This window comes from Carassius auratus, chromosome 19, assembly GCF_003368295.1.
Source record: "Carassius auratus strain Wakin chromosome 19, ASM336829v1, whole genome shotgun sequence".
Classification (NCBI taxonomy): domain Eukaryota; kingdom Metazoa; phylum Chordata; class Actinopteri; order Cypriniformes; family Cyprinidae; genus Carassius; species Carassius auratus.
The window spans coordinates 14,739,446-14,758,069 of record NC_039261.1 but is presented as its reverse complement, the minus strand read 5'-3'; the positions used below and the strand labels follow the sequence as shown (position 1 = coordinate 14,758,069).

The 18,624-nt window shown below is 39.2% G+C and overlaps 1 protein-coding gene across 1 annotated transcript in view; it reads left to right on the top strand.

The window, feature by feature from the left end:
• Positions 1-18,624, top strand: part of adcy2b (adenylate cyclase 2b (brain)) — a 74,112-nt gene that overhangs the window by 15,603 nt on the left and 39,885 nt on the right. Inside the window, exon 3 of the mRNA XM_026289094.1 lies at positions 16,157-16,318. Within this exon, the coding sequence (XP_026144879.1) occupies positions 16,157-16,318 (162 nt within the window). The remainder of the gene's footprint in view (positions 1-16,156; positions 16,319-18,624) is intronic.

The following is an 18,624-nucleotide window of genomic DNA, read 5'->3' as shown; positions in this document are numbered from 1 at the left end:
CGGAAATGAATGGCACAGTATCTGCGTCTACAGTAGATGAAGACCTAAAGAGCTCTATTAGGCTTCGCCCTGTTTAATTTCCTGTTTTTATTCTAGCCTTTTAAGCTACACGCTGTGCTCTTAGGATAGTTTTCTCTGTGATAATGCTATTTGATGGCCACATTGCTTGAGCTCTAACAAGCTATATACTTTGAGTCGCTTTGTAACGCTTACAAGCTAAAACTGTAGAGTCCCGAATTATAGAGTCACCAGCATGGGTCGCAGATGAAAAACCCTCACTATTCCTCACAGATGTCTGTAATGCAGGCATCATTAACCCACAGCAGTAGTTCTCAGTTAGGGATGCCTGTGAAAAGTCGGCAGCCCTTGTATGTTGTACAGGAGAGAGAACATAATTGAGCTCAGAGTCAGACGAGGAACAAAAGACAGCCGTACTCACCGTAACGCCAATCAGCCTGAGAGCAAATCAGAAGAAAAGTTCTCTGAAAACACACACAGTCTTGCGTAGCCTCGTTTCCTACAATTTGGTGTTGCCAGACGTACCGATTGAATGCCTTATGAAGGATGTAAAAGATTGATGTAGACCTAATGAAGTGATGGGAGAGTGAAGGCAGGCAGGTGAAAAATAGATTTTGAGTCACTTTTTTAAGAATTTAGAAGGAGGAGGGCAAAGGAAAATGCCTTCTTGTGTTGTTTCAGATATGCTGGGTGAAATCTGACAATCAGTGGTGATTGCTCTAAGAGGGTGCAGGAAACACGTAGTGAGTGGAAAGCTGCTTTTAGCAACATTGCAGATAGTCATTGGGATAAAAAATGAATATGAACACATATTTTGATAGGTGGCATCTGTGCATCCCCACATTTAAAAAGCACCAGCTGTCACTGCTGTCAATCAGGAATTAATGCATTTTATGTGTTGAGGTTAATTCTGGTAGTAAATTTTGTTTGTAACACTTTAAATGACACAAATAAAGTACACATTATAATTGTTTTCAACTTTAATAATATTGGTATCTTTAAGGTAATAATATATACCATTTAAGTGTAAAGAAGACACTTTTTCTTAGAGTGTATAAGATGCTAAATTTAGGTAAAATTCATATTTAGTTAATATTAGTAAAACACAATGGTTTGGCTAAATAAAATAAAAAACTTCAAATAATATTAATAAAAGCATTAAATTGAATATATCAGTTAAATGTATGAAATAATGTGAATAAGTTCGGTATGTTGTTTATATATAGTGTCGCAGAATGTCATTTGCCATTTTATGTCATTAATGTAAATTTGCCATACCAGGTGTTTAATAATTTAAATTCTGTGTGCAAATTATCCTCAGTTTACCCCGTTTATTTGAGATTTTCCTGAGATCCATAAATGTGATTGGACTGCGTGTGATGATAACACTATTTATTATATGTTACATCATTATTCTTTTAATGTAAGGCTTTCAGATTCTTAGATTATTATTAGATTATTCCATTTCCGTTTGCTTTCTTAATACCAAAGCAGTGCAGACTGGTTAATCAGACATTAGAATCCCAGTAGATCACATAATCTTATTCACTATGAAAAGCAAACCTGTTAAGTGTGTCTTATGTATTTACTACCATCTGTTGCCTTAGCAACCCTTGAAGAATATGCTCTACATATGTTACAATCTAATTATATGTGAAGGTTTTATAGCAATAATATCTGAACACAATATTCTTGATCAAAAGCATTATCCAAAAATACAATATATTGTATACATTTGTGGTCCAGGGTCACATATGTTAAAAAGACAATTTAAGGTAATCTGGGTATAAACAAATGTTGTTTTACAAACTGTACTCATAAAATATGCAGGAATAACATGTATATAGATTTATACATCTGAATTTCTCATCATTCAGATTAATGAGAAATAACCCATAGCTCATCTGTTTGCATTTTAAGTTTTTGTTAATTTGGTTGGTTTCAGTTTGAGTTATTTTAGTACATCATGTTAAACTAAATGAAAGTGAAATAGCTGATATAAAAAAAAAACTTTTATTAATATAACAATAATATACAATAATTTAATATACAAATATTGCATGAGAGAGATTTATTTTAAACTTTGCTGTCATTCATTAAAAAATGCAAAAAATGTACTGTGACTTATGAATTGGGATCTTACTAGAGAGACGAATCGCCTTTGAGTGTTAACAAAACAAGCTAATGAATGTTGGCGTGTGAGATTTGCATTGCTCACCCAGCCCCACAGCACGGAATATAAGGAGAATTTGCGCAGTCGCACATTCAGCTTCAGAGCAGAGTGTAGTCAAGACAGCCTTTTGACGAGTGTTGGTGTCACAGCGCGTCAGCGAGGGTTGCCAGTGCTGCTGCTTTGATCTCGGCGTGATGCAGCTACCCATTCTGCAGTCACGCTGCAAATCCTCCTGGGCCTTCAACACTTCGGTGTTCTCACAAAAAGAGCAACTAAAAGAGCAATTACTAAAAGAGCTCCATGAGTGACGGGGCATCTTTTTAAAGATGTCTTTCCATTCGTGCATTTCTGGATGTGTTTGCTTCTTGGCTCCATCTGACGGTCATGATCACTCAGAGATGTATAAAGTACTAGAGACCCAGACTTGAGTAAAAGTACAAGTGCTCTATCAAAAAAGTGACTTGAGTAGAAGTTGACGTGCTCTTTAAGCACCACACTTAAGTAGAAGTACTAAAGTATTCAACATTTTTTGTACTTAAGTATTGCAAGTAGTCTATTTTAAAATTTACTACTCAAGTACTGAAAGTAAAAGTACAAGTATTGTGTTATGTAGTTATTAAAGAAAGTAGTCAAAAGTTTGAACATATTGTTTTTACTATTTCAATTGATTAACCTTAATCAAGTCGTGGCCTAATGATTAGAGAGTCAGACTCCCAATCGAAGGGTTGTGAGTTCTAGTCTCGGGCCAGCAGGAATTGTGGGTGGGTGGAGTGCATGTACAGTTCTCTCTCCACCTTCAATACCACGACTTAGGTGCCCTTGAGCAAGGCCCCGAACCCCCAACTGCTCCCCGGGCGCCGCAGCATAAATGGCTGCCCACTGCTCCGGGTGTGTGCTCACAGTGTGTGTGTGTGTGTTCACTGCTCTCTGTGTCTGCACTTTGGATGGGTTAAATGCAGAGCACAAATTCTGAGTATGGGTCACCATACTTGGCTGCATGTCACTTCACTTCACTAAAGGACAATCACAATTCCTTTGACTGTAACTTTTTGTAAACAAAAAACAGTTACTAGGGTTAGTTCGCACAATTTGCAAAATTATGTCATTAATAACTTACCCTCATGTTGTTCCGTAAGACCACCGTTTATTTTTGGAATACGGTTTAAGATATTATAGATTTAGTCCGAGAGCTCTCAGTCCCTCCATTGAAGCTGTGTGTACGGTATACTGTCCATGTCCAGAAAGGTAAGAAAAACTTCATCAAAGTAGTCCATGTGACATCAGAGGGTCAGTTAGAATTTTTTGAAGAATATAAAAATAGCAAAAACTACGACCTTATTCAGCATTGTCTTCTCTTCCGTGTCTGTTGTAAGACAGTTAAAAACAAAGCAGTTATATCCGGTTCGCGTACGAATCATTCAATGTAACCGGATCTTTTTGAAACAGTTCACCAAATCGAACGGAATCATTTTAAACGGTTCGCGTCTCTAATACGCATTAATCCACAAATGACTTAAGATGTTAACTTGTTTAATGTGTATGACACTCCCTCTGAGTTAAAACAAACCAATATCCCGGAGTAATTCATTTACTCAAACAGTACACTGACTGAACTGCTGTGAAGAGAGAACTGAAGATGAACACAGAGCCAAGCCAGATAAAGACTCGTTCACGAGTCAAAAACCGTTTCTGTCAGACGCGTCCGATTCGTGAACCGAGGAGCTGATGATACTGCGCATGTGTGATTTAGCGTGAAGCAGACTGACAAACAGAGCGTCTGAACTGATTCTTTTGGTGATTGATTCTGAACTGATTCTGTGCTAATGTTATGACCCCAGGTAAACCGAAGGCTTGCAGTCAACGCCAATGACGCCATTACGTCGAGCGCAAAAGAATCGGTTTACTGTTTTCTTCTTTCAGAAAGAACTACTGGTGATCCGAAAACCGATGCAACCGGTTCTTGATTCGTGAACGAGTCATTATCTGGTTCGGCTCTGTGTTCATTTCTCTCTTCACAGCAGTTCAGTCAGCACGCGCAGTCTCGCTTGATTCACTCAATGATGTGTCAGCTTCATCAAACCTGCCATCTACAGTTCTGGCAGTGGTAATGTGGGTTTGTAATGGAATGATTCGTAACATTTTTATAATTGTAACGAGTAACGATGCAGCACATAAAAAAATATCAGAGTAAAAGTATTAAACTCAGCGAAAATATGTACTGAAGTAAAAGTGGAAGTAGGAGAAAAAAATAATACGCTAGTAAAGTACAGATGCCGCCTTTTAGTACTTAAGTACAGTAGTGAAGTAGTTCTACTTCGTTACTATACATCTCTGCGATCACTGCATCACGTGCCTAGGCCTCGAGCATGCGTAGGCAGCATTCGTGGATGAGTCATGTTCTCATTGTGGGAATATGACCATTACAATGTTGCGATCAGTACAAGGTCCTCCCCTCCCCCAGTCCTCCCTTCGTGTCAACTGGGAAAAGAGCAAACTCTCCCCTGTGCAGAGAATCTTTTTTCTCGGTATGGAGTTGAACTCGGTAAACTTGTCAGCACGTCTCTCAATGGAAGCTGTTTCAGAGGATCATGGGGCATATGGGATCCGCTGCTGCTGTCACGCGACTAGGGTTGCTTCCTATGAGAGCGCTCTAGCTTTGGCTTCACAATCGAGTCCTGAGATGGGCATGGCAACATGGCACACACCGGGTCTTAGTGACCCCGTACTGCCACCAAACCTTCAGCCCCTGGTCGGACCTTGCTTTTCTGCTGGCAGGGGTCCCCCTAGTGCAAGTGTCCAGGCATGTTGTTGTTTCAAAAGATGCCTCGGCCATTGGCGGGGGTGCCATATGCAATGGACATGCAGCATCAGACACCTGGACAGGGCCTCAAATGCAGTGGCATATCAATTGCCTCGAGTTGCTGGCAGTATGGCTTTCTCTGCACCGCTTCAGATCGAGGCTGCATAACAAGCACGTACTGTTCAGCACGGAAAACACTGCAACCATTGCATACATCAACCACCAGGGTGGTCTATGCTCCTGTCGCAACTCGCCTGCCATCTCCTCCTTTGGCGTCAGAAGCATCTGAGGTCATTCACGTCCCAGGTGAGCTCAATCATGCAGTCGACAAGCTCTCACGACAGCCCACCCTTCCGGAAGAATGGCGACTCCACCTCGAGACAGTCCAGCTGATCTGGAGACACTTTGGGGATGCTCAGGTAGACCTGTTTGCCTCTCCGTACACGTCCCACTGCCAGCTGTTCTACTCCCTGTGAGCCTTCTCACACAGACGCTGTGCATGGTCAGGGAGGACGAGGAGCAGGTCTTCTTAGTAGTGCCATACTGGCCCAGTCGGACTTGGTTCCCAGAACTGATGCTCCTCGTGACAGCCCGTCCTTGGGAAATTCATCTGAGGAAGGATCTCCCTTCTCAGAGAGGGTGCACATGACACGGGGGTTCTAGGTGATTTACCTCCAGCAGTAGTAAACACCAACACTTCAGCTAGAGCGCCCTCAACGAGGCATGCCTACACGCTGAAGCGGACCGGGAAGACACCCGTAGATGTCCAATCACGGTTGTGCTCTCCTTTCTGCAAGATGGGCTGGAGCAAAGGCTATCTCCCTCCACCCTCAAAGTGTATGTTACCACTATTGCCACACACCACTATGCAGTAGACAGAAAGTCCATTGGGAAGCACGACCTGGTCATCAGGTTCCTTAGGGGGGCAAGGAGGCTGGACACTCTGTGCCCTCACCTGGTACCCTCTTGGGATCTCCCCTTGGTCCTGACAGCTTTGATGCTGAAGCCATTTGAGCCTCTGCAGTCAGTCAGTTGAGCTTATGTTTCTGTCGCTAAAGACAGAAGGTGCTCCTCACCACATTGGCTTCGGTCAAGAGGGTCGGATACCTGCAGGCATTTTCAGTCAACGATTCATGCCTTGAATTTGGGCCAGCCAACTCTCATGTTGTCCTGAGACCCCTGCCTGGATGTTACATTTACATTTAATCATTTATCAGACACTTTAATCCAAAGTGACTTACAAATGAGAATAATAGAAGCAAACAGACCAACAAGAAAACAGCAACAGTATACAAGTGCCATAACAAGTCTCAGCAAGTCTACTACAGAACACGTAGCCAGGTTGTTGTTGTTGTTGTTTTCAAGAATATGATAGAAAAGAAAAGAAAAAAAAAAAGAAAAGAAAAGGTAAGCGCTAGTATTAGTTGGTTAAGTGTTGCCAAAAAAGATGAGTCTTTAGATGTTTTTTGAAAATGAGTAAAGTTCGAATTGAGATTGGGAGGTCTTTCCTCCAACTGGGCACAGTTCAGGAAAAGGTCAGTGAGAGTGATTTTGAACCTCTTTGCGATGGCACCACAAGCCGTTGTTCACTTGCTGAATGCAAACTTCTGGATGGCACATAAGATTGAACTAGTGAGTTTAGGTATGTTGGTACCATGCCAGTGGTCATCTTGTAGGCAAGCATCAGTACCTTGAATTTGACGCGAGCGGCTACTGGTAGCCAGTGTAACCTGATGAGGAGAGGAGTAACGTGAGCTTTTTATGTGCCCAAAGTTCCCACCACGCCTTTCAGGCTCAGTTCAGTTTCCCTCTTGGCAAACCCTGTTGAAGTTCCTCCCGCACCCTCGGCAGTCAGGCATGGCAGAGCGCCAGATGCCAGGTCCAGCACTCATGTGTATGTCCAAGGTTAGCCCTCTTCGGGTGAGCTCACATGTGTATTCTTCCACGGTACAGCTTCCCCCATGGTAAGCTTGTTTCTTCCCCTGGCAGAGATTTCTCTGCCATTTCTGCTGTGTATTGATCTCACCCCAGGCAGGCTGAGTCTACCGCAAGGGCTTCCATATGTAGCACTGCCCTATGGCCAGTCCATATGTTTAATTTCCACATGTTACTTCCAATTCGCAGGATGTGGTTCCATAGCATTCCCCTACTTGGGTACGCTTTCCCAGTGTTATCCAATTCTCACTGTACAGAACAGCAGTGGCAGATTCCTCTTCCTAAGTTCCTCTGCCCCAACTGCTGTGGGGGGACTTGCCGGCTTTCGCAGGGCACTGGAGGGGGTCAGCAATAGTGGCACTTTCCATACGGATCCCAATTCGTCAGTCACTGACGTAACATTGAACATGACTGACTGGAAGGGAACGTCTCGGTTACGTATGTAACCCTTGTTCCCTGAAGGAGGGAATGGAGATGTTACGTTCCATCACCACAGTTGCTGTATCACTGCTGTACAGCCGAGACTCACCATCTCGGCTCCTCAACGAAAAACTGAATGTGCGACTGCTCGCGCTCTCCTTATAAACCCACGCTGCTGGTCGGGGTGCTTGATGGAAATCTTGCGTGCAACATTCATTGGCTTGTTTTGTTAACACTCAAAGGTGATTCATCTTTCTAGCGAGATCCAAATTCGTCAGTCACTGACGTAACGTCTCCATTCCCTCTTTCAGGGAACCAGTGTTACAAACATAACAGAGACGTTATTAAAGTATTTCTATTTAATTTTGGACATGTCAAAGGAGAAAGAAAGTTAATTGTTGATATAAGCAATATCACGATTTTAAACAAAACAAAATCATTTTCACCAACAAGAGTCAGTCTCTTAGTCAATCAGTATATTACTGAATCTCTTCTGGCCCCCTGGTCCATGTACGGCACAGCTAAATATGATTGATATTCAAGCTACAATCATAAAGGTGTGAATTTTTTTTGTTATTATTATTTTTTTATATATAGCATATGGCTACTCTTTTTAAGGCATCATTTTGATTCTGCTTACTTTCTGCATTGTTCTCTTAAGATCTCCTCTTTTCTGTGGATCACTGTTCATTTTCTGTATATGTACTCTCTCTTCCAGTTATTTCTCTCCCTCAATTTTTTCTGTTTCAAAAACAAAGTATCACATTTTATACTTATTTTCATGATACTTTATTACAGTGCATGTTTTCTGCAAAAACATCAGAAAATAGTTTAATTAATGATTTAATTGCATTTAAGAACACTGAAAATTATCAAAAATAATAAAAAGGAGTTAAACTAATCTTATTTAATTATTTTAAATGTTTTTTTTTAAGGGGCCTTGTGCTGTGGTGTGACAATTTATTTCCTGTGGTGTGATAGTGCATGCGTCACACCGGTGGACATTTTCTGTCACACCAAAGGATGTTTCATCCTTTTTCTATCCTTGCTATTCTGAGCTTACCTGTCATTAGCCATTTGTAAGGCACATTTGTATAATTTCAAGTGATTATATGGTTTAACATGCAGTTTTTGATTTAAAAAAATCACACTAAAGGACAACAAAACGTAACACTTCTGTAATGTTTCCAAAAAAGGTAAACATTTGAACAATTCTGAGAGAAAAATTGACCACGTGCACATGTCATGAGCTCGATAGGGGGCTTTAGTAACACCACCACAAATGGGGTCCTTCAATTTCAGAAATATATAGATAAAAATATTATTGCCATTTACTAAAATAGACACGTGTACAGTCATGTCGGAGGTATTTATAAACATTTGGAAGGTTTTTTTGTTTGTTTGTTTGTTTGTTTTTTATATAAAAGTTGTAATTTACTGAACCATGCTTAAGACAGTTCAGGATAATTTTGACAGTTCACAATCTGAGCTTTAATTTGAAGGTATTCTCATCAAAATCAAGTAACATTGCAGCTTTTTAAACAACAGTTCTATGTAAGACTAAGAAATGTTTTGATAATTTACACTATTTTAAATAACAACAACATTGATTATATTCATTTTGATCTCGTGGGACAGTGAAAATGTCATGTCACGAGGTCTTAGTTAATTATAATAACCTCAGTCCTGGAATAGTTCAGCTGAAAATGTATTTAAAGATTTGGACACACCAGATGATTATACAATCTTTTATCAACTTAAATAATCAGATTCTCTACAGGGACATATTAATAATGAGCTAAATTATAATTAGACTTGTTAATATTTTAAAATAGCATCAGACTGGATTAATGATATTAGGATTCCTGGCTTTGAGTTGGGCAGCTGAGCATTTTTTCCATCTAGTGCAAATGAGAAATCTGTGACGTACAGTCAAAACCTCAATGCAAATCCCATTGGCAGCTACTGCATGCCTATGATAATTCAAAACTGATTAATACCGGCAAACCGCTCCAAATGAGATCAGAGAGTTTCACAGATCTCAAACCAGCTGTGACTCTATTTGTTCTCAGCCCAACAAGTCATGATCACAAAGACTGGCTAAAAAAAATGGAGCCATATGGAAAGATACAGTGACATCCAAAAGTCCACACCAAAAATCTGGCATTTAAAATCCAATCTGAATTTGGAAATAAGTATAAGGATTTTGAAAACTTTGTTACAAAGTGCTGTTAAATGAATTAGAAATATATCCATATTCGTTTGAATATTTGTTGATTACAGCATTTATTCCTCCATAAAATATTTATTCACTCCTTTTAACTGTTTGGTCCATATATATTTAGACACAGGCACATTTTTTATTATTTTAACTGCTGACCAAAACAGATTCAAGTTACAGTTAATGAATATGGGTTAAAGTGCACAATCTGAGCTTTAATTTGAAGGTATTGTCTTCAAAATTAGAGGAAAGATTGAGGAGTTACACCTCCCCCCTTTTCCAGGGGACCAGGAGTAATTGGACAATTGACTCAAGCTGTTTCGTAGACAGATGTAGGATATTCCTTTGTTATTTCTACATCAATTAAGCAAGTAGAAGGTCTGGAGTTGATTAAGTGTGCCATTTGCATTTGGAAGCTGTTACCGTGAACCCAAATCATGTGGTCAAAGAAGCTTTCCACACAAGTGAAACAGACAATTGTTAGGCTTCAAAAACAAAACAAAAATCCACCAGAGAGATAGCAGGAACAAATTAACAGTTTGGTGTTCACTATAGTGAGCTCAGCAACATGAAAAGGCCTCAACGTCCATGGAGGATAACATTGATGGATGATCAAAGAATCCTTTCCATAGTAAAGAAAAACCCTTTCACAACATCCAGCCAAGAGAAGAACACTCTCCAGGCGGTAGGTGTTTCACGGTCAAAGTCTACGATCAAGAGAAGACTTCACCAGAGCAAATACAGAGGGTTCACCACAAGGCACAAACAAGAAAAAAAAAAGCCACATCACTTCTGGAAAAGCATTCTTTAGACAGCTGAAATTAAGATCAGCCTGACGGGAAGAAGACGGGAAGAAAAAAAATATGGAGAAGGCTTGGAACAGCTCATGATCCGAAGCATATAACATCATCTTTGAAACATGGTGGAGCAATGTGTGAGCATGAGAATGCATGACTTCCATTTACACTGGGTTACTGGTGTTTATTGATGAAGTCTCAGAAGACACAAGCAGCCGGATTAATTCTGTATAGGAATATAGCTACTGTCTGCCCAGATTCAGCAAATGCGGCAAATGGACGTTGACCCAAAACATACAAGCAACCTAAGAGTTTTTTAAGGTATAAAACGTGGATTATTATGCAGTGGCCAAGTCAATCTCAAGATTTCAACCCAACTGAGCATGCATTTCACTTTCTGAAGACAAAACTAAAGGCAGAAGGACCCACAAACACACAATAACTGAAGTCAGCTGCATTAAAGGCCTGGCAAAGCATCACAAAGGAGGAAACCCAGTCTCTGGTGATGTCCATGAGTTTCAGATTTAAGGCAGTGATTGCCTGGAAAGGATTCTCAACAAAATATTACAAATGAACATTTTATGTATGATTACATTTATCCGTCCAGTTACATTTGAGCCCCTGAAAATGGGGGGACTGTGTATAAAAAACTTTGTAATTCCTAAGCATTTTAGGTTATATTTTGTTCAATCACTTTGAATAAAAGCTTAAAGTCTGCACTTCAATTTCATCTTTTTATTTTTAATTCTACTCTGGTGGCATACAGAGTCGTAATTATGAAAATTGTGTCAGTGTCCAAATATATATGGACCTAACTAACTGTATGTTCACTTGATCTATCAGTTTAATGCTGTATCATGCTTGATTTCTTCATGAGTCTAGTTCCCATGTATGTACTAGGAACCAGAGGTCATACAAAGGCAAAATATTTAGGATTGAGTGCCAAATAACCTGGTCTGATGTAGAATAAGACCACTAAATGAACTGCCAGTCTCAATCCTGGTAGCCAGTAGACCAGTACTTTAAGCATGCATGGAACTGAGGCTGAACCCCGACACTTCAAAACTTTAGTGAAAACACAAGCTATCTGTCCAGTCCGAGGTGAAAGTGTGAGACGTCCCTCGGCCTGGAGCCCAGCGGAGCGTTCTGTCTGCTAGGGGATTCTCTCTTTCATAAGCCAAATGTAACCATTCCTGATGGTTTCTCTGATCCTCTTCTGCGCCGGACAGAGTGGAAATGGCGATCGATAAAGCTCAAGAAAAATCTCTGCCCTGCAATCTGTTTGTTTTTTGGCAGAGTGTGTGTGTGTGTGTGTGTGTGTGTGTGCTCTGTGACCAAGCCAGAAATCCATTAGGCTTTGCTGCCGTCCAGTGCCCTATCTGCCATTCCTCCAGTGCTATATTGAGCCCTCGCTCACACAAACACACACACACACACACACACACAAACAGCACTCAGTGTAAAATATATATAAAACATACGTTTTGGAATATTTATGAGCGCATTACATCGTTGAAGCGTTAAAAACCTGATGAAACCTGCAGTTTGGCACTAACTATAAGACCACAGATTATTTAAAGGGGACATATTGTGCAAACCTGATTTTTGTATTGTTCTTTTGAAAAACATGAGTGTTGGCAAAAGAAGAAAAGTATTTAAAAAGTTGACTGTAGCCATTGACTTCCATAGTATGGACAAAATGACTTTGGGAGTCAATGGCTATCATCAACTACCACATTCTTCAAAGTTCTTCTTTTGTCTTCAACAGAAGAAAGAAACTGAAGAAAGAAGGGTTGAACTACCCCTTAAATGTGTGTAAATGTGGGCAGCGGCATCACCAGGTTTTCTGACCCTCGTGTACCATTTATTGCTTTCCCCCTTAGCAGCGTTCCTGAATATTAATACCTATTCGTTATTTAGCAGCTTCGCTACCGTGATAAATGTCAGCATGAAATATGTTAGCACACAAGTTAGCCAGTGATAACAGATGTTATTTCAGAAGTCTTAAAAGTTTATTAACAACAACTAAGTAACTATACTATAATGGTAATACTTTATTTTAAGGACCGATTCTCACTATTAACTAGTTGCTTATAGCATGCATATTACTAGCATATTGGCTTTTTATTGGTATTTATAAAGCACATATCAATACCTTATTGTGCATGAACATATTTTAAATGCCTTAATACCCTACCCCTTAACTTAACTTAAAAACTACCTTACTAACTATTAATAAGCAGCTAATTAAGTTTGTTTACTTTAATAGTTAGTTAACAATGACTCAAATAATACATAAAAAATAAAACTGTAACATAATGTTCTGTTTTTCTTTAAAAAACAATATTAATATTCACTTTTCACCTTCATTCAATTTAGCAGAGCATTCTTCACCTCTAGTAAAAGTTGCAAGTCAAATTTCAGACAAATGCCTTTATCTTTTGAGATAAAAGAGCTTGATGTACACTGAAACTTTCAGAACTTATCTATCTTTCCAGTCAAAAAAGTGCATTTACTAAACTGAATTTACGTAACTTTGTGATGATGAATGCATGAGCTCAGAGCGCCCACGTTTATTACATCAATAAGGCCTACTGGATGATCAAAAACCTGAGGTAACAAGATGAAAGCAGGATAGATCATATTTTTCCTAAACACCACATAAACCAATGATACCGGTGAAATGTGGGGAAAGTTTGCCAAACCTTGTGCTTCCTCTGGCTGCGTGTATCTCCAGGCTCTCTTTATATTATCCCGAAGGATCCCAGTGTATGGAAAAAGTGGCTGAAGTTTATTTTTAACAATGTCCCTGATCATTTCAGTATGAACAGTTTGAGCAGCACATTTTGTGCAGCAAGACTGGTTTTGTAAACAGGCTGTTACGCAAGGTTGCAGGCTGAAAAAGTTATTATATAAAAATCTTGTTAAAAATGTATACTATATTGGACAGCCGAGCCGGAGCGCAAATATATTACACACATAATGTGTAAGCCCAAAATATATACATAGATGATTTGAATTTTTGAGTCTGTTATTGATGCTGATTCATAAATTTGAGTGGTTGATTATTTAGGGGTGGTTGGCGTTTGTGAGGCTGTCAGTGTCATAATGAGCTCCAGTCCACCTCAGCATGAATTGTGAAACTCTCCTGTAATAAAGGCCTTTGTGCACAAACATATCAAATTGTCAGTATTGATTGAGAGCCTTTCACTCTCTCAGCACTGTAGGCGAAGGCAAGCAAACAAACACTCACGACCCGTGTTTCATCATGGCATCAGTTCACTTTTGAAGTGCTTGTCTTGAATCGTTATGAAAACGTCACATGTGGTGACTCAATGTTAATTTAAGCTAATTTCAAAGTCACAAATAGCCAAACAAATCCCTAAACCTACAATTTTCCTACAGGAATTAAACATAATGTCATTTTAGTGTTTAATTTCCCTCCAAATCATGCACGACATGCAGTAAAAAGTGTTGCCATTTTATTGCCGCAGAGACGAGTGGGTTTATCTTCGAAAACATTTGCAACTACTTTTTCCCACTTAACTTTTTACCTGCATTTTTTTCTCATTTTTATAAAAATGGAATGGCCCCAGGAACTGTCACATTACACTGCTGTGGAAAGAATGTAGGAACCATGGGATAGAATTCAAAGTCATTAATGACAAAAACACAGGATAATCCACAAAAGGAGCTGGGCAAACACAGGTAGAAACAAATAGACCCGACAGAGACAGACTGCACAGACTGGAACTTAAATACAGGGGATGATTGGGGAAACAGAGGTGCATGGGATGAATAATCAAACCAAATAAGGAGAGAAACGTGAACAAATAAGAAAAAACAGAAACAGGGGCAAAACATGACACAGAACAGTCCAGAACTACTAAATACTACATATGCATAAGTACCATGCTTGTTCACTTGCATTCAGAAACATCTCCAATGAACCATATATGGTGACAACACCTCCCTTTATAAATCACGTGAATGTATGTGTAAATCACGTTAATGTATGTGTCCTCACCGAAATCAAGCCTTAATGACTGAGAAGTCATTCTGTGCTCTCACTCTCAGTGGGGTCTTTGAAAATGCGTTCTCCACGGAGCGTATTGTTTGCCAAGACTTCCAATAATGCAACATAAGCCATTGCACAGTCTGAGACAAACATTTGTCATAGCTGTCTTTTATAGGGTTTGACACCAGTTACACAACTTGTCTGTTTAAAGACAAGTGATAAATTGAATGTTTTATAATTAAAGGAAACACAGGACATATGTCAATTGCTTAATGCAAACTGTGACACCCTTAAATGCTTTGTATGTGTAGTGTCGCTATTCTACCACTATATTCTCTGTGTAAGCATGCTCAGAGGTGTGCTTATATTTACACACATTTTTACGTATACTGTAAGTACAAGTTGGTAGATCCCACTCTTTGTGTGAAACTGTTCTTATGCACTCATTACGCACACATCTGTGCATATGCACTGTTGATAAATACAAAGCATAGATGGAGAGATTTATTTATATGCTGTTTAATGTCTAATTGTGTTGTTTTATATATGCATGTGCTTAAATATGAATAAAAAAATCTGAAAATTCTGATTTAAACACTAGGCAGCATCCATGGATGTACAGTATAATACTTTTTCAGTCAAGTGTGTTTTCAGGGACCATTGTGATTAAATCTAGATCTCAAATAAAAAAGAAAATATAGTCTATGCATGCCCTGACGTTTTATTCAAATCCAAAATGAGGCGATGTGAACATTATGATTTTGTTCTTAACACTCTCAGTGTGTTTCATCCATACTCGAACGGACTCATAGAAAAACGGACTCATAGAAGTGATAACATGCCAGGAAATCCATAATATTGGCAAAGGTATCTAGCAATCGCTCCAACTAAACTGAATAAAAAACGTGAAGACGACACATGATGTTTTATTAACAAAGTTCAGGAGGAGCAAGTTGATTATGATACATATGATTAACCCAGCCAATTCAACATCAGCAATTACATGATCTGTCCTGTCAGCTCGAGAGAGAACCTCTGTAAATAACCTAAAATTTCTTACCTTCATTCTCTCTGCAGTCTTCCAGCATCCCTCCACCACCCTGACTCCTCACCATCAGCCCCGTTCCTTCCCTAGCATGGGGAGAAGTGCTCTGGGTCCAGGCTAAATACCGAGCTCGAAGAATTTATTACAATAGCCTATAAAAACTCTAAAATATATTTTCTGTCTTATTCTGTGATGAAAATGGAAATGAAAAAAAGTGTATTATATAAACAAGTAATTTTATAGCCATTAGGAAAATTTAGAAAACAAATATAACACAATACAAATTACTCTAATGGTCTATCAGTGTATTTAATTTATTAGCCACTTAACTGACAGAGGATCACACATTACCAGGTTTCAAGTCTTCACAAAACCCAACAAACCCATCCAGGAACACGTACCTTAATGCTACAAGAGGAATCACAAATATAAGCAATATGCATTGTAAAAATATCCGATACGTTTGATATCCTCCAACTGGATGGAATCATAGCCTGATGCTAAAAAATAAAGTCTGTGACCATCTTACACTAGGTGATTTTCATTGAAATCTGTCAACTCAAATTTGCAGACTGACTTTGACTTTCAGCAAAAAGCGTCAACTTGTCTAACCTGTAAATCAGGGGGAAAATCTGGGCAAAGTCATGCAGTGTATTTCAGCATCTATCCTGATCCTATGTTTTGAGCTGTAGATGTTAAATGACACTCCAATGTTAACTCTGTTTGCAGGTGTCGTTTTTCCTGTTTATTGTGTTTGTGGTGTACACCATGCTGCCGTTCTCCATGAGGGATGCTGTCATCGCTAGTGTCCTCACTTCATCCTCCCACACATTAGTGCTCAGCATCTGGCTCTCGAACGCTACCGACCACATGGAAGCCCTCGTCTGGCAGGTAAGAGTGTGTGTGTGTGTGTGTGTGTGTGTGTGTGTGTGTCATTCCAGTTGATTTTTTTCACTCACATTGTGTGGGCTGAGAAAGGAACAGCTAGTATCTAAGAATAAACGGTGACAGTCTTTGAGCACCAGAATGGCATAAAGAGACCAAAGAGTTTGTACTGTAAAAAGTTGCCTGAGACACGAGAATGTGTTTGAGAATGTGAGTCAGAGAGAGCGAGTGAATGTGGAAGGATGTTTCTACTCTGTTTTCATGCAGGGGTTGTCAGGGGTGAGGGTGTTTCACCATGACCTATATGGCTTTGCTGTCATGGGAGGGCACACTTCCCATAATCCTCCACTGTCAGCCTGGCAGTTTTGTTCATCATATGGCCTTCCCACATAAATGACACATTTCCTTTCAGAAATTACAGGCAACATTTCTCCATCCAGTGTTATTCCAGAAGGTTTGCTGTTTCAGATCTGTGTCATAAGCTGGGTTTCTATCACCCTGCTTTTATGCACATTTTGAAGTATTGCATCAGAATCGAGTGATGGAAATGCTGATAAAAATGCCTTAATTCGCAAAAATGTTTTTATGTCGCTTGAAGTGGTTTTTGACTTTTGCAAAAAGGGTTAATGCGAATAATCGGAGATGGAAATGCATTTTGCGAATAGATTTCTCCAAGCGCATCAAAAAAGTCATGTGACTTTGCGCTATGGGATGGTAAATCCTGAGTAACCAGTGGACCGATCTTGTTCCACAGCATCTAAAATTATGTTACAGTCATTCTGAAATGCCAGAGCGATGTCCGTCATCAAAGTATTTTTGTATAATTGCCTCACAGAACTGTTAAACGACTGCATTCCCAAACAGCAGCATCCACCTGCGAAAGCGATAGCCGCATTCATTTTAGCCGCGTTTCGTCTGCTTGTGCTGAGGTGCAAGTATTTATATAGGAAATTATTAAATTCAGTACCCTCTCCTACTTTCCTTAATGATGCATAGTGCCATTTTATCAAGAAGTGATAATTTTGTTCTTTTTGACTCGTTGGATGGAAAACGGTGCTTGTTCTGAGCAATATTCCAAATTTCGTGCATAAGTTAATTTCACAACTTTGGATGGAAACCCGGGTATTGGTCCTGATCTTCTTCTTTTTAAACACTGTAGCATTAGGCTGGAGAATTGGCAGAAGATATATATTGGATTATATAATGAAGGTGATAATGAACGCGATATTGCGTAGCTTGTCAGTGATCTGCGGCTCTGTCTATTAAATGTTGCACCATTTGAAAGCAGGAGATTTACTGACTATATGCGCATGATCATATCGTTAGATATATCACCCAGCCCTAAGTGGACTAATAAAATTTCAGAACAAGAAGTCAAGTGAAATGGAAAAACATACATGAAAAGGAATGAAACAAAGTTTGAACGACTTTGTTGTGAAGCGGCAGCAGTTAGCAAACAAACCTAATGCCTCCATGCCACTAGGTGTCAGTATAAAACCTAATATCAATGGATGAAGAAGAGTCAGCAAAACACAAACTAAAACTTACTGGCCACTTGAGGCCCTGTGCCAAATCGCTCCCTAAACACTTGTTTACTCCACACTTTTGTGACGTAATGCCACTTTGTATGTCGGTTAGAAGTCTGCCGCGGGCTCGCCCCAGTGTGGGCTTAGCAGAAGAGCACATCCTTCTGAAAACTAAAACAACGAATGGGACACACTACAGTCTTGTGGACTTAACGATCACGTGCACAAGGTAGCCAATGTAGGTCTGCAAGAGTACAAGTGCATGTGAAGTGTGCCACTTGGGACTGGGCTTGAGAGTGTTTGTATGCGACAGAAAGTAAGTGTGCAAGTCTGTCTGAGGTCTGAAAAATGCCTAAGCTCAGAATTTGAGGAAAATATTCCTGAAGTGCCGAAAATAAATTAGATATTTCATTTTATTTGTAAAACATAAAATGTTGCGCATTTAGTGTGTGAACTTTATAAAACATTTTCAACTGCCTTTTATCACTTCTTATTACTAGATGTATGTCTTTAGGAAATCCTGATTTGTAATTTTAAACCATTTTTTAATTAAATAAAATGATTTAATTGTGCTTAGAAAATATAAACTCTTTCATTTTATATTTATTTAAATGATAAAAATATAATTCATTGATATATTTACATCATGCTTAAATTACATTTTACTCAAAATGAAGCCTATTTTGAAGCTTTAATTATATATTAACATTAAGCCAATAATAAATGTAACTTATAATAGAAGCCTTTTATATTTATTTTACGTTGACAGGTACAATGACTGCACTT